The following is a 17,336-nucleotide window of genomic DNA, read 5'->3' on the forward strand; positions in this document are numbered from 1 at the left end:
CGTGGACGTCGGAGCCGCCGCGGAGAAGGGCGCTCGCGGCGCGTGGGAGCCGGGGCCGGAGAGACCCGGGGAGCAGGGAGCTCGCCCGTCGTCGTTGGCCGCCGCGATGTCCGCTCAGTGCTGTGCGGGCCAGGTGAGCGAGGCAGTGCGCCGCGCTGGGGTTGTCGGCTTGGAGGACGGGGCCAGCAGCCCGAGCGCCGCGGACTTGTCTGCGTGCGTGTCCAGGTCTGCCGCTGGAGGTGGGGCCGATGGTGGGTCGCCGGGGCTGACCTCGCGCCGCCTGGGGGAGTGCCTCGGGCCTGAGCGCTGCGTCCTGCGGTCTGGAAAACCCTGTGCCGTGGGCGCGAGGGCTGGGACTAGGGGACCAAGAGGCGACCCCAGGATCTTCCCGTCCGGCCTCTGTGACTCCGCGTAGGGCGGGGCGTGCAGGGCTCGGGCGGAGGACCCCCACGGCTGCAGGGACGTGTCGCCTCCGGCCCAGCCCGCTGGTGAGCGGCGCTGAGCTCCGTAGCCCACCCAGCTCTGCTGGTTGGGTGAACCCAGACGGAGGCTGGAGTAGCATCTCCTTCCCCTTATTCTGAGCAGCACTCAGGCCCCACCGGCAGGTTGCTCTTAGAATATGCTCTACAGCGTGAACCCTGGAGGGACTCCACAAAGGGCTCTTTGCCTTTGTAAACGTCTGGAACCCCGCTTTCCAAACCCCAGGGTGCTGGGCAGCCTCACCCCAGCTTCCTGAGTTTTCCGACCCAACCCTGGCTCGACACTCTCGATTGTCTGGGTAGGGCGCTAGCCTTCCCGCCCCTCTGCAAACTTGCCCGAGCCTGTTCTGTAACTCTCCTCTGATAAACTTGGTCTCGTAAAACATGTACGTCCATTCAGGATCGGCGTCTTCTACCAGTTAGGAGTGCACCAGAACAGGGTTGGTAGTGTTTTAGCCCTTCGATGCAGATTTCATTCCCACCTGCAGAGTTAGGAAAAAATAAGGAATGCATTCTGGACGTCGAGCTTCCACCTCCCTCCGTACTTGTTGCCAGTATTTCTGTTCAGAATTTTAGTGGTGTGTTTTCACTAATGGATCAGACTTAGGAGGGCCTTCAGGAACGGGAGGGTTCTCGCCTTTCTTGCCTACTTTTATCTTAGAACTTCGAAGGCAGCTGTTAATGACGCGGGGGTTAAGCCAGCGGGGTCTGCAACAGTCAGATTATACCGGCAGATAATCTGTTCTTCGGAGTGGCCATGCGGATTTATTGGTGTCTGAGGTCTAATACTGTGCTTGGCAAACATTCAAGCTGTCCTTTTCAGAAATGATGATGGAGGCTTTTGACTTAGTTGAAATGACCCCCCTCCTCCCTTAAATGGGGTTAGGGGAAAATGGAGACAATACAGACCACTTTACCAGGGTTTTTGAGACCAAGGTGGACCAGAAAAGGCTGTTTCCAGAAAGCTCTTCAGATATTTTATTTTCGTTGTTTTGAGATACTTTCTCTCAGATTTGATGCAATCTTTTTTTTTTTTTTGGAGAGGTTTTCGCTATAGGGCACGTGCGCTCACCAGACAGACAGAGAGAGACAGAGAGACAAAGCGAGAAATCACCCCCCAGGAGGGATGGCCACACCACAGTCCCTTCTCCTCCATTCTCCTCTCGGGATCTGGGGGATCTTGGGCACGCACTGACACGCGCCCGGCGTGAGTTTTAAGCCACCGGGTCCGGGATGCGAACCACGGTCGACTACGTGGGAGTGCAGTGACATAGCCATTACACTAACTGCAGTCTTTTTACATAGTAATTATGATCCATTACAGATTTTTAGGGGCATCTGTCCCTTTAGTCTCTTGATAGCTCTCTGTGTCTCCATGTGCCTCATTTAGGACTGAAGAGTTCTGCCAGTATTCATATGGGTTTTGTAAAAGAATTACTGGAATGATGATTTTTTTCTTAGGGTTTTAATGACTTGTTTATAAAAATCCCCTCCCCCCCCCAGGACTCTGGAAAGAACCAGATTCTGGCCATTCATCACTGGAAAGTTAACTTCTGTTTTCTCGCGACTGCTTGAAGCATCGTGCGGTTCTCAGTGTAGTGAGATTGTGACCGTGCTGTGATTTCCTTTTTCTTTTCTTTTTAAAAAATTTGCTAGAGGGTGTGTGTGCTTGGTGGAAGGAAAGAGGGAGAGACAGAGGGAAGGTAAGAAAGCCACTCTCCCCGTGGAGCATGGTCACTTAGCAGTGTCTTCTCCACGTTTCTCTGCTTGCATGCTCATGTGCCTGGTGTATTCTCAGGCTGCCAGCACTGGGACTGTTGGTTGCACAGTTGGCCATGTTGGATCTTGCTGCCTTAACCACTGCACCACAAGCTGTCCCACCCACACTGTGACTTCCTGTGTATGGTGCTGTTAAGCTTACACATGGGAGGCCAGCAGGTGACTTGGTGGCTAATGGTGCTGGAGTCCCACATGGCTGATCGTGGTTCAAGTCCCAGAACTGGCAGCTTGCTTTCCATCTCTCTTTCTCTCTCACATTCTGTCCCTCTCTGGCCAAATTAAAATAAATAAAATAAATGAAGTTAAATACAAATAATTCTTTTAAAAAAAAGTTTATACATGAGTGGGTAGGTGGCATAGTGGTTGAGGCTCTGAACTCCTACATGGCTGACTGAGGTTTGAATCTCAGGCTTGGCAGCTTGCTTTCTCACTTTCTATTTCTCTCTTCCTCTGGTCAACTTAAAAATAATAATAATTAAATAAATAATTAAAAAAAAATTGACCAGAGAGAGACAGAGACAAGCCACAAGATCCAGTACTCAAACCGTGGTCAGCCATGTGAGAGTCTAGCACCTTAACCACCACAACACCTGCTGGCCCCACTAAAAAAAAAATTCTTTTTTTTTTTTTTTGGAGAGATTTTCACTATAGGGCGCGTGCGCTCGCCAGACAGAGAGAGACAAAGAGACAGAAAACGAGAAATCACCCCCCAGGGGGGATGGTCACGCTGCAATCCCTTCTCTTCCATTCTCCTCTCGGGATCTTGGGCACGCACGCACACGTGCCAGGTGTGAGTTTTAAGCCACTGGGTCCGGGACACGAACCGCGGTTGACTACGTGGGAGTCCAGCGACATAGCCATTATGCTAACTACTGGTTCCCATAAATAATTCTTTAAAAAGAAAAAAGTTTACACAAATCCCCAAAACTCACTACATCATCAAAACAAAATCTAACATTTTCTTGTTCATTTGAGTTTCTCCTATGTGCCAGTAGCTGGATATGTAGTAGCCACAAAGATGCCTAAGACGCCTCTTTCCCCTGGTCTGGTGGCAGTGGGAAGGTGTGTGTGTGCATTCTGTAAGCGTAAACAGTACGACAGCAAGCCCCGGCACTGTGCAGTAGAGCAGCCTTGTGTAGGTGGATTGTTGGGGGAGTCTGGGTAGATGCCAGGGAGTCGGAACTGATTAACCAGGGGAGAGACCCAGGACTACATCTGGGTAAGGAGCCTTCTAGGGTGCTCTGGGAACAGAAGGGGGTCCAGAGTGTCTGAGATGAGTTAGGAGAGGTGGCAGGGACCTACTGGCCCCTCATCTATGTTTTATATATACTTTATATGAGGGGACTTCAAAAAGTTTGTGGAAAATGGAATTAAAGCTTGAATTTGGTGCAAAATTTTCTGAAATCTATGCATATTTTAAAAAAGAATTATTTATTTTAATTTATTCATTTATTTTAATTTGACCAGAGAGAGACACACACAGAGAGAAGGGAAGTGAAGAAGCCAGCCACCAGGTCTGGGACTTGAACCATGGTCAGCCACGTGGGAGTGTACAGCACCTTAACTACCATACCACTTGCTGGCCCCACATAATTTTTTTTTTTTTTAAATTTTAGAGAGAGATTTTTGCTATAGGGCATGGGTGTTTGTGGGAGAAATAGAGACAGAGAGATAAAAAATAAGAAATCACCCTAGAGGGGAATGGCCATGTCACAATCTGTTCTCCATTCTCCTCTTTGGATTTTGGGCATGCATGCACATGTGCCCGGCGTGAGTTTTAAGCCACTGGGTCTGGGACTTGAACTGTGGTTGACTACATGGGAGTTCACAGTGATATAAACATTTTGTCATCTGCTTACCCTCTACTCATAATTATTAAGTAATACACATTTTCAATGAACTTTCTGAAGACCCCTTTATATTTTGGTGGAAAAATTTTTTTGAAGTCTGTGCATTGCTCTTTTTTTTTTCTTAATGTCAGAAGGTGTGTTCAGGCACATGTGGTGGACACAGAGAGGAAAAGAGACAAGAGGCAGAAAGAGAGATGGAAGGAAGAGGGGAAAAGAACCCGCGACTGGTACCTGATAATGGTGCAATCCTTTCTCTTCCATTCCTCCATCCAGTCAGTATCCTGAGCATGCGTATGTTCCTGGTGTGTTTTCCAGCCTTGGGGGCTGGGACTTGAATCCTTGTCAGCTGTGTGGGATTCATGTGCAGTGCTTAAACATTGTGCTATAGGACTGGCCTCACAGTTTTTCCATAGCACACATTTTCTATGAACTTTTTGAAGACCCCTGTACTCATGGCTGGAGAGTAGTGTAATACAGTATTTTTGTGTTGCAGCATTTTTTACTGGATCACATGAGGTCAAGGGTAGAATATTGCACTTCAGGTGTTATGTTGGCAATCAAAGTTTTGGATTTTTTTTTTTTTTAAAGAATTACTTTTTATTTAACTTTAGTTAGTTAGTTAGCTTGTTAGTTATTTTAGTTTTACCAGAGAAAGAGAGAGAGAGAGAAAGAGGGAGAGAGAGAAAGTGAGAAAGCAAGCCATCAGGTCTAGGACTCAAACTGTGGTCACCATGTGGGAGTCCAGTGCCCTTAATCACCATGCCACCTGCAGGCCCTGAATTTTTTTTTAAGGAATTATTTCATTTAACCTTATTTTAATTTGACTAGAGGACTAGAGAAGGAAAGAGAGAGAGAGAAAGAGAAAGCAAGCCACCAGGTCCAGGCCTTGAACCACAGTTGGCCACGTGGAGTCCAGTGCCCTTAACCACCATGCCCTGGATTTTGAATTTTTGGATTAGGGATGCTTAATTAAACCTTAATCCAGGCTGCTGTTATATTATTGGGTACAGTTGGATGTTGGTTTCTGGATTTTTGTGGGGTATTTTTTGAGAGTTTTTTGCTATAGGGTACATGCGCCCGCCAGAAAGACAGAGAGAGACAGAGAGACAGGAATCTCTCTGAGAAATCTCCCCCCAGAGGGGATGGCCATGCCACAATCCGTTCTCCATTTTCCTTTTGGGATCTTAGGCACACACGCACATGCACCCAGTGTGAGCTTAAGCCACCGGGTCCGGGACTCGAACTACAGTCGACTACATGAGAGTCCACCAACATAGCCATTACACCAACTGCTGGTCCCTCTGGATTTATTTTTAAGGTAGAACTGGAATTAAGCATGGGTTAGAGATGGAGTGTGGGAATGAGAGAGATTCCATTTTAGGCCTCAGCAGTGGGGTAGATAATGTCATTCACTGAGGTGAAGTAAAAGTCTGATAGGGAGGAGGACATTTGGTGAGGAAAACCATTAGTTTTCTTTTGGCTTTGTTACATTTAAGATGCCCATTATGGATTTAATGGAGGTGACAGGTCATCAAGTCAAGGGAGAGGTTTGAGGTTGGAGATAGAAATTTTCAGGACTTTCTTAGTAACTGAGGACCATCAGGAACAGTGGTGTGACCCAGAAAAGAGTCTAGGCTTTAGACTCAGAACTGGATTTGAACTGGGAAATCTGGACAAGGACGGTTGATGTGACTGAGGCCAGGTTCTTGCCTCAGTTTTTCTCAACTGTAGAATGAGTGTGGTAATACTTAGAGTTATTATGAGGAGTGCTTGTGATAATGAAGTCTCTAACACAGGGTTTGGCATAGTTTATGAGTGTCTGTTACCCACTTGCACCAGGGCAGTCTCCAAGTCATTATTTTTATGTCTACTCACAGTCACTTAAATTTTGCTTTGGCTGTTGGATAATGGATATTAATGGAGGGAGCGATTACAGGGGAGTGGTCACTTAACACCATCTGGGTAAGGACCACTGGAGCAGGCCCCAGGGGACAGGGTGAAGAAAAAGAGCTTCGTTGCTGCCCTTTAACCTATGGGCTAAATAGTTAAAGGAACCAGAGCCCACATGGCTGACCACGCGGTTGGAATCCCGGCCCTGCAGCTTGAAAAACACAACAGGGACATGTGTGTTCATGCTCAAAATCTTGACAAGAGAAGAAATGAATAAGAGATTGTGGTGTGACCATACCCCCTTGGGGGGATGCTTTCTTCCTCTCCCTCTTTGTCCCTGGTGAGTACATGTACCTTCTGGCAAAAATTTTAAAAAAGTGATACGATGATCATAAGAGCTGAAGTTTATCTCAGCCCATAGAATGCTGTTTTTATATGCGTTATTTCATTCTTCATATGAACGCTGTGAAGTGGGTCATGTTCTACTTGGCCTCCCACAGGTGAGTCAGCCTGGAGAAATAAATTGACTGATGCTTCATGATGACAGAGCCAGGCCTTGACCTCTGGTCCACCTGACTCCAGTTGGACGGTCTTGTGTGAGACCCACTATTCCTTTTTCTCTTTATTCAGTATGAGTAAACAGTGATAACTGTTGTGAATGGACCAAAGGCATATTCAGATACACAGCTGTTAGACTGATTGCATAGAGATTGTTGGTTGTAGTAGTTATGGGTGGGTGAGGTTTAGGCCCCCCCCTTTTTTTTAACAATTATTTAACTTTATTTATTTTAATTTGACCAGAGAGAGAGAGAAAGTGAGAAAGCAAGCCGAATTGTGGCCGGACATGTGAGAGTCCTGTGCCCTTAACTACCATGCTACCTGCTGGCCCCAAGGTTTAGTCTCTTATACCTGGTCCAGCTTTGAAAGACAATAGCCCCAGACCAAATTCATTTAAAAAAATTATTTTATACATTCAATTACTGTATATAACTATAGCTTATAAAAAGAATTTACCCAACATGAATCCACTTCCCACCTGTCTAATCGAGGATGTCATGCACATTATCCTCAATAGATAATCCTCCATTTCTATGTCCCTCAAATGTCTTGCCTTGATTTTTTTCTCCTTGATTCCTTTTCTCTCGCTCTCTTTCATTTCCTACCTTCTTCCCACACTGTCTCCAGTGTCCATATGTGCTTTTCCATGCTTCTTATATCCTCTAATCTTTCAGTTTCTGCCATAGAGTCCTAACAGTTGGTATATATTAAGTGGAGACATACAGTGTCTCTCTTTCATAGCCTGGCTTGCTTGCCCCAGACCAAACTCTGCCATGCATACAAATGTTTGCTGTTGAGCATCCACAGAGCAGCCATGTAGCCTGTTCTAGCTAAGGTGTGCCAAAGCTCCAAATCTTTGAGGCAGGTGGGACATCCTTTTTGTAGGCAGGACTTGTCTGGTTTTCTGATTGAACTTGGCAGCCAAGAGTACTGCACCAGCAGGACTGCATGGGTGGGTCAGGCCCAGGGCTGCTATTCTTAGAGCGAAGATTCACACTGTCCTTATAGCCAGTTCATGCAAGGGCAGTCATAATGCCCAGGTATTCCTGCCAAATCATATTTCTTGCCTTTTTTTTTTTTTTTTTAGGTTAGTTTGCCATAGGGTGTGCACGCTCACTGGAGAGAGAAATAGAGGGAAAGTGAGAAAGAACCCCTGGTGGGGGGAGGGCAGCCATGCTGCAATCCCTTCTCCATTCACCTCTCAGAGTTTTAGGCATACGCACATACACTTGATGTGTTTTTTTTTCAGGCTGCTGGCTTCCAGGACTGGAACTGCTCAGTCGTTCATGTGGGATCTAGCAGCTTTAACCTCCATGCCACCTGCTGGCTCCAGATCATATTTCTGGATCACCGAGATTTTCACCAAAGAAAAGCCATTTCTAATATCCGTTACACTAATTATCAAAGCCTTCTGTGTTACTAGAGACTATCCATTGTCAAAGGTAAACAAAACTGCACCTTAGTGAAGGCAGTAAAACTGAACTTTATTCAGTAGCTATTGACAGTAGAAAAAGAGCTGAACCCCTGTCAGTTTTGTGCAGAAGTGGCTGGGCCTTTTAAATACAGAATAAGGGAGTAAGGGGGTAAGTGGGTGCTCAGTAGTCAGGGAAGTAAGTGAACTGTTAAAAATGAGATTAGGCCAGCTCTGTCTACCGGCTGGCACTGATCAAAGTCTGGGCCCTTTCCTTCTTGATGATTACATTGTAAAGGAATGGCTTTTAGGTCCTTGACAAAGACATCTCAGAGTTAAGGAGATACTTACATACCTCAAAGGGACAGAGGAAGGATTCACAGCTATAAGCCTTTAAAAAAAAAAAAAAAAAAGAAAATGCTCCAGGAAAGGGAGGGCCTATCTTCAGGTGTTGGCGAGTACAAACAGTAGATTCTTTGACAGCCTTGAGTTTTTCCAGACTGGAATTCAAAAGGAGGCTGGGTTAGAGGGAGCCTTAGGCTGCTAGAATGCTATCTTAAAACTGGGGAATTCTCTAGTGCAGGGGTTTAGGGAAAGTTCTTGATAGCTCTCACCATTTAGAACCATGCTGGCAAACCCTCCGGTGTCACCCTACTTAGAAGAACTGAAGCCCATGCAGGAGAGTTCTGCAGGAAACTCTTTAGAACCCTTGATCAGATATTACTTGGAGTGGCTCTTCCTGGTCAGGGCACCAGAGTGTAGCTTAAAACACAGTCTGTGAAGACTTATTGAAAAAGTATATTACATAATAATAATGGCTCCCCCAAAATGTTCTTCCTTCTCTGGAAAACTTGAATCTCTTATTTGAAGACCCAGCTAAGGAAATACTTCCTCACTAATGATCTTTCTCTTGTTTTGGGAGTACTTGCAGAATTTGCACGAGACCTATTCCTGTCACCTAGCTCTCAGTCATCTTTTTCACTGGAACTGTTTTCTGGCTGCTGCAAGAATGCGTTTCTTCTCTCCTAGGCAGACATGTCACTTCCACCCTTGGAAGGGATCCAGGCACAGAAAGTCATTCTTTCCAAGTCTGATGCTTTTGTGAGCAACGTGGGGTATTTGTGAAACACAAGGGGGAAAATCACACATCCTTACCAAGAGAGAACCTTATTTTGATGTTTTCTATCTGGTCACTTATATATGTTTTTAAGGAATTATTTACTCTTAATTTTACTTATTATTGTTATTTTAAAATTTGCTATGGGGCATGTGCAATCACTAGAGAGAGACAGAGAAAGGGAGAGGAAGAAAGAAAGCAAACTGATGGATCTGGAACTTGAATCACAGATGGCCATGTGGGAATCCAGCATCCACTATGCCACCTTTTGGCCTCTGGCCACTTATGTTCTATATACATGATTTTCTGGGCCAGCAGGTGGTTTGATGGCTAAGGTGCTGAACTCCCATGTTGGCTGACTGCAGTTTAAGTCCCAGACCTGGTAGCTTGCTTTCTCACCTACCCTTTTTCTTTCTCTTTGTCTCTCTCTGGTCAAATGAAAAAGAAAACAAAACAAAATGGAAATAAATAAATAATTTTAAAAATTCATGATTTTCCTTAGCAAAATGAGATTATTAATTTTTAAATTCTAATTTGCTGTAGAGAAAGTTCTTGATAGCTCTCACCATTTCTCACCACAATTGGTGCACTTACCAGAGAGCGACAGAGAGAGAGAATGTGAGGATATGCCTTCTGTAGGAATGGTCATGTTGCAATCTGTCCTTCATTTCTCCTCTTGGGATTTTGGGCATGTATGCACACACGCCTGGTGTGTGTTTTTCAAGCTGCTAGGTCTAGAACTCAAACTGCACAATTGAACATGTGGGATATAGCTGCCTTAACCACCATGCTGCAGGCTGGCCCCAATTATATCCCCTTTAGACATCATCATTGACAGTGTATTTTAGTCATTTTCAACATTTTCTCTAACTTGGATTTTTAAAAATATAGTTATGTACACAGATCCCAACTATTCAAATGGTGATGGAGCCACTGTTTTCCTGCTGTGTGATGGTACCTGTCTCTGTTTTTGTTGCATGAAGCTTTAGACCTGTACTCATTTTTTTCCTTTTCTTTCTTTCTTTCATTTTCCTGTTTTAAAGTTTACTTATATCTTCCACGAGAGGGGAGACAGAAAGATTGAGAGATAGGTATGCCCCAACCAAAATTGAGGGGTACCCAATCTACTATAGTTCAGTCCAGTCCAGGTCGTGGGTGTGATGCGAACCTGGGTCACTTTCATGTGGGTCCAGCTATACCACCAACTGGTCCAAGTCCTGTACTAAACTAGTTTTGGGTACTTGTGTATTTCTGTTCTTTTTTGGGGGGGCGTGGGGGAGACGTTTTTGCTATAGGGTGCTTGCACTTGCTGAAAGACAGAGAGGAAGTGAGAAATCACCTCCCAGGGATGGCCACTCCACAATCCCTTTTTCTATTAATTTTTATAAGATGTGGACAAAATGAATACAATAGTCCCCCTTCACCCCCATCTGCTGTTTTGTTTTCCGTGGTTTCAGTTACTGTGGTCAACTGTATTCTGAAAATATTAGGTCATTGGGAAAGAGACTTTCCTGAAGACCCAGTAGTAAATGGAAGGGGCCAGCAGGTGGTGTGATGGTTAAGGTTCTGGACTCCCACATGGCCAACTGTGGTTCGAGTCCTGGACCTAGTGACTTGAAAAGCCAGGTACATTCATGTGTGCCCCAAATCGTGAGAGAATGGAGAAGGGATTGTAGTGTGGTCATCCCCTCTAGGGGGGTGATTTCTCACTTCGCCTCTCACTGTCTCCTTCTGTCTCTTTCTTTCCAGTGAGTGCATGTGCCCTATGGAAAAATCTTCTAAAACAACAACAACAAAAGTAAATGGATAATTCCAGAAATAGACAATTACTAAGTTTTCTTTTTTTTTTTTTTTTATTTTTGCTAGAGGGTATAAGTGCTCACCAGGGAGAGAGAGTGAGAGGAAAAAGCACCTCTCATAGGGAGTGGTCATACCACAATCGATTTTCCATCTTTAACGTCTTTTGAGATTTTGGGCATGTGTGCACTAACACACATGTGCCTGGTGTGAGCCTCCAGATCTGGAGCTTGAACCACAGGGTTGGCCATGTGGGATCCAGTTGGCTTAACCACCAGGCCACAGAACCACCCCAGACAATTTACAAGTTTTAAGTTGTACACCAGTTTACATAGTGTGATAAAATTTCTTGCTGTCCACCCCATCCTGTTGAGACATGAATCATCCCTTTGTCCAGTGGACACATGCTGTGTTTAATACCTGCTCACTGGTTGCTTAGCATCCATTTCTGTTACCAGATCAAATATCCATTTTACATATATATATATATACATACGATTCTGTACCAGACATCTGCTGGGAGTTTTGGAAAGTTTAATTTTACTACTGTAAAATACCTACATAATTATTGTATCCTGACAGCAGTAGTGCTTGAGCTGATGTTAACTGTTGACTAATACAGCCCACTGGTGTATTAGTGGTTTGGGATGTTTTCATGTAATGTGGCTAGGTTCAGGTTGTTGGAAAGTCACCTACCTTGAACAGGAAGGGGAGTGACGGTTGGGCTGTTAGTTGGAGAGTGAGCAAGATGCTGCTGATTCTGATTAATTTAGGCAACTTTATAGCTGACAGAGAGCTCTGGGCTGCAGCAGCATATCTGACTGGGCGGGCATTGCTGGGAGGACTGAGGCCAGTGTGCCAGAAGTGAAGGCACCCTGGACTCATCTCTCTGTGTAATGAGATAAGAAGTGAATACCCCCTTTTCTGTGGCTTGCTTCCAACTTTCGTTTTCTGTATAAATATCACCTATAGATTTCCCATAGCTATTGAGTATCTGGAAGCAAGTTGGAAATCTTACAACTTGGAAGCATTACTTTTCAGTTTCCCAGGTGTTTCATGTAATCACCGTTTAGAAGCCTCAGAGAGGGCAAAATGTTAATAAAGGCATTGTCTACTTGTATTTCACAGCCGTACTTGCCACTTCATCTATGATAATTTGCCTTTAAAAGGAAGCCCTTGTATAAGCAGGTATGTGCACAACTAGCCATTGGATGCACTTCCTTTTTACTCCTTGACCAAGCTGTTCTCAGCAGTTTTAAAGGTGGTAGTACCTGCCTCATTATATAATCCTGTGTTTTCTGAGTGTCTTGAATCAAGGCAGCATTGTTGGTGAATTTTCATTACTTATTGCTATTGTCAGTTGAATTTGGGGTTATTTATAATTGAGTGCTGAGAGCAACCTCAATCAGGTTACTAATCTAAACTACTATAGGATTGTCCTCAAAAGTGAGGTTTCCTAGGTAGTCCAAAGATTAACTTTGTAGCCCTAGTTAAAACGTATTTTAAAACATTTGCAGTGGAGATAGCCTCATTTCTTCTAGCTTATATATTAATAATATTTTAAAAGATTTTAGAACATAATCTTAGAGTCAGTGGAGGAAATTCAAATAGTGGATTGGTTTGATTACATAAAACATCTGTTTGAATTTTCAAGGAAACAGGATTTTACTTTTTGGCTTTTCTTTTGAGGTTTGCCTTGTGAGATTAAAGTCACCGATTAAGACAAGCAGCTGTTATGGAAAAATTTAGTTAAGAGTGGGTTTTTTATCACAGAATAAATTTTGAAACAGTTTGTGGGTTTAAAGGAAGGTTACAGTATATAGTGATGAGACAGCATTTTTTTCCCCTTATGAAAACTGTCTAGTCAAAACAAAAGTAGGAAAAACACATACAAGCCCTTAAAGCTTATTTATGCAAAGATAACTAGAGGAGATGGAAAATCAGAGTTCTGTTTAAGTATCATTTTTATAAACAGACTAACTGCATTTTGAAACAAACCTCAGTTGTCTTTGTGGACTTTCTTATCCAGTTTTTTGTTTCTGGCGTTGTATCAGTAATTTAGTGGGGATGTTTCTAGTGCTCTGGTCCTTGGAGAGTGTGGTTCACCCAAACTGGGAAGAAATTCAGGCTTTTGTTCTTCGTGCTCATTGATCTTCAGCAGTGGTCTTCTTAGAAACAATGGCAGTATTTTGTAACCATAGTGATGAAATTGTTCTCTGTCATAGGATTCTATATCAATATACATTTCTTCATCTTTGCTAGCTAGCATTATCCCTAAGGACTATAGGACTTTGCTGACTTGTTTTATTTGTGTTTTTATTTTTTAAAACAGGTTCTTAAAGTTGGTGTTTTTTGCCTTTTTTTAAAAAAAAACCAAAAAAACAAATGAAAAAACCAGCAGTTAGCGTAATGGCTATGTCACTGGACTCCCATGTAGTCGACCATGGTTCGAGTCCCAGACCCGGTAGCTTAAACTCATGCTGGGTGCATGTGTGTGCGTGCCCAAGATCTAGAGAGGAGAATGGAGGAGAAGGGATTGCGGCGTGGCCATCCCCCGCAGGGAGTGATTTCTCGCTTTCTGTCTCTCTTTCTCTGTCTTTCTGGCGAGCACATGCGCCCTATAGCAAAAAAAGTCTCTGGGACCAGCAGTTAGCGTAATGGCTATGTTGCTGGACTCCCACGTAGTCGACCGTGGTTTTGCGTCCTGGACCTGGTGGCTTAAACTCACGCCGGGTGCGTGCGTGCCCAAGATCCCGAGAGGAGAATGGAGGAAAAGGGATTGCAGCGTGGCCATCTGCCCTGGGGGGTGATTTCTCACTTTCTATCTCTCTGTCTCTCTCTGTCTTTCTGGCGAGTGCACGGCTCTATAGCAAAAAACCTCTCAAAAAAAAAAAAAAAAATCAGGTTACTAATCTAAACTACTATAGGATTGTCCTCAAAAGTGAGGTTTCCTAGGTAGTCCAAAGATTAACTTTGTAGCCCTAGTTAAAACGTATTTTAAAACATTTGCAGTGGAGATAGCCTCATTTCTTCTAGCTTATATATTAATAATATTTTAAAAGATTTTAGAACATAATCTTAGAGTCAGTGGAGGAAATTCAAATAGTGGATTGGTTTGATTACATAAAACATCTGTTTGAATTTTCAAGGAAACAGGATTTTACTTTTTGGCTTTTCTTTTGAGGTTTGCCTTGTGAGATTAAAGTCACCGATTAAGACAAGCAGCTGTTATGGAAAAATTTAGTTAAGAGTGGGTTTTTTATCACAGAATAAATTTTGAAACAGTTTGTGGGTTTAAAGGAAGGTTACAGTATATAGTGATGAGACAGCATTTTTTTCCCCTTATGAAAACTGTCTAGTCAAAACAAAAGTAGGAAAAACACATACAAGCCCTTAAAGCTTATTTATGCAAAGATAACTAGAGGAGATGGAAAATCAGAGTTCTGTTTAAGTATCATTTTTATAAACAGACTAACTGCATTTTGAAACAAACCTCAGTTGTCTTTGTGGACTTTCTTATCCAGTTTTTTGTTTCTGGCGTTGTATCAGTAATTTAGTGGGGATGTTTCTAGTGCTCTGGTCCTTGGAGAGTGTGGTTCACCCAAACTGGGAAGAAATTCAGGCTTTTGTTCTTCGTGCTCATTGATCTTCAGCAGTGGTCTTCTTAGAAACAATGGCAGTATTTTGTAACCATAGTGATGAAATTGTTCTCTGTCATAGGATTCTATATCAATATACATTTCTTCATCTTTGCTAGCTAGCATTATCCCTAAGGACTATAGGACTTTGCTGACTTGTTTTATTTGTGTTTTTATTTTTTAAAACAGGTTCTTAAAGTTGGTGTTTTTTGCCTTTTTTTAAAAAAAAACCAAAAAAACAAATGAAAAAACCAGCAGTTAGCGTAATGGCTATGTCACTGGACTCCCATGTAGTCGACCATGGTTCGAGTCCCAGACCCGGTAGCTTAAACTCATGCTGGGTGCATGTGTGTGCGTGCCCAAGATCTAGAGAGGAGAATGGAGGAGAAGGGATTGCGGCGTGGCCATCCCCCGCAGGGAGTGATTTCTCGCTTTCTGTCTCTCTTTCTCTGTCTTTCTGGCGAGCACATGCGCCCTATAGCAAAAAAAGTCTCTGGGACCAGCAGTTAGTGTAATGGCTATGTTGCTGGACTCCCACGTAGTCGACCGGGGTTTTGCGTCCTGGACCTGGTGGCTTAAACTCACGCCGGGTGCGTGCGTGCCCAAGATCCCGAGAGGAGAATGGAGGAAAAGGGATTGCAGTGTGGCCATCTGCCCTGGGGGGTGATTTCTCACTTTCTATCTCTCTGTCTCTCTCTGTCTTTCTGGCGAGTGCACGGCTCTATAGCAAAAAACCTCTCAAAAAAAAAAAAAAGTCTCCAAAAAACAAAAACAAAAACAAAAACCTGGTGCATTTGGGAGCAAACCAGATTGTGAAGCTGGAAACTATAAGCCTACTGTGGTTGGAGACCCTACCCTGGTCAGCCTGAAAATGCCAGTTACATTCACACATGCCCAGGACTCATTGGCTGTCAGAGAATAATATAACTCAAGATGGGAATTACGCCCATTTTTATGCCCTGGGACAATTTGCAGCTTGAGATACTAAATTTCTTATCAGTGTAAGATCCTTATCAGTTTAAGATCACTCCTGGGGCAAAACAGACCCATTGAAGGTTTGTGTACCTCAGGTTAGGACCTTTTATCCTAGGGAAAGGGGAAGAACCTGGGGAATCCTTCGACAGGGACACTCCCCTGGGAGATAATCCCTCCCAGGTGAGCAAGTAGAGTGAGTTCCACAATTGGGCTCTCAGGGTTCCAGGCAGCCCTATAGTGTGTCTGTGTGTATTTTGGACGCTTTCCAAGAATCGGGTCCATTTCATTCCTCAGCTTTTCAAAGAAATCTGTCCAGGGGCTGGGCAATGGCACAGAGATAATGCAACTGTACTCACATGGACAAGGTTGTGGGTTCATGTTCTGGGACTATTTCATCATCCTGGGCATGTGTAATAGGGCCAGTTGAGACTAGAGTGGATTGTGGCATGGAGACCTGTAGGGGAAGCCCCCATCTCTCTCTCTCTCTCTCTCTCAGGGAAGAATAAACTTTTAAAACAATTGTGTTGAGGCTGGCAGGTGGCATGGTGGTTAAGATGGTGGACTCCCACAAAACTGATCATGGTTTGAGTCCTGGACCTGGCGAGGATTTTTTTTGTTTGTTTGTTTGTTTTCCTTCATCTTCTCTCTCTTTGTCTTTGTCTCTATCCCTCTCTGGTGAGTACGTGTGGCCTGTAGCAAATTGAAAAATAATAAGAAGAAAATAAAATAAATAATTCTTTCAAAAATTGTGTTATAAAGGCAGCCATTCTCTATATTCGGCAAGGAAAGAAAGAAAATCAGGCAAAGGTAAGAGCCTTGGAGAGAAAAACCTAGAGGGTGGAATGAGGGATGGAGCTGTTGGTCTGGTTAGATGAAACTCAGAAATCAAAAGGAAGATCATTACATGGGGATTTCTGGACCCTCAGTTTCCAGGCAGCATGAGAGAGATCCTCCTGTTGGAGAATACAGGGGAGCCGAGAGACTGAAGCTGGGAACAGAGATCATTATCTTTTAAGCTAAGAGGAGAGAGGTTAAGTGCCTAAGGAGGTTTGGGTCAGTCTTCTTGAAGAATGGCAGAAAAGTGGTAGAATCCTGACCCCAAATTGCAGGATGCTGATGTTTAATTACTCTTTACTATTTATTTATTTACTTATTTAGCTGTAGAATGTGTGCGCTTCCTGGAGACAGGCAGAGAAAGAGGGGGAAAGTGAGAAATCACCCCACAGGGGATAGATCTGATATGGAGAGATCCTGAATTCATGAATAACTCAGGGCTGATAGCTGCCTGAGGTTTCTACCTTACGGCTAGTAACAGGGTTACCTGAAACCTTGAATAGGTTAGATTTCCTGCTTCTCTGCCACTTCCATTTTAGGGCAAGATCTGACCCCTACCTCATTCCTAACATCCTGAGACCCTCCCCCCTCCCCATTTCCCCCATAAAAGACTGTGTTCAACCCCAATCACGCTGGAGATTCAGTGTTAACTTCTCCGTGCCCGCCAACGTAATAAAGAGGTCTCCTTTCTCTCCTGAGTACTGTTTCTGTTCCTCAGCATCTGTTTTTGTGCAACAGGTCTTCCACAGTCCTTTCTTCTCAGTTCTTTCCAGTGTGTCTTTCAAGTCACTGAAGCCAGGATTCAAACTGGACAGTTGGCTATGTGGGATCCACCTGCTTTAAACTTGATGCTATCTACTGGCTCAATTACTCTCGAAGTTTTCCTGCAATGTTTCTGCCAATATTGAGTCTTTTGGCATGTGGACAGAAGTCTGACTACTTTTTCCTATTTTCCCAAGGTCCTTTCCAGAGGGCCTGGGGGAGTCACACCCACAGATGTCGACTGAC

At 43.9% G+C, this 17,336-nt stretch overlaps 1 protein-coding gene across 1 annotated transcript in view; it reads left to right on the forward strand.

The window, feature by feature from the left end:
- The first annotated feature begins 6 nt into the window (after positions 1–6).
- The window catches only part of SERINC5 (serine incorporator 5), a 129,090-nt gene continuing 111,760 nt past the window's right edge, over positions 7–17,336 (forward strand). Inside the window, exon 1 of the mRNA XM_006143515.3 lies at positions 7–133. Coding sequence (XP_006143577.1) covers positions 107–133 — 27 coding nt within the window. The 5' untranslated portion in view covers positions 7–106. The remainder of the gene's footprint in view (positions 134–17,336) is intronic.

The sequence above is a fragment of the Tupaia chinensis genome, unplaced genomic scaffold, assembly GCF_000334495.1.
Source record: "Tupaia chinensis unplaced genomic scaffold, TupChi_1.0 Scaffold000099_1, whole genome shotgun sequence".
NCBI lineage: Eukaryota > Metazoa > Chordata > Mammalia > Scandentia > Tupaiidae > Tupaia > Tupaia belangeri.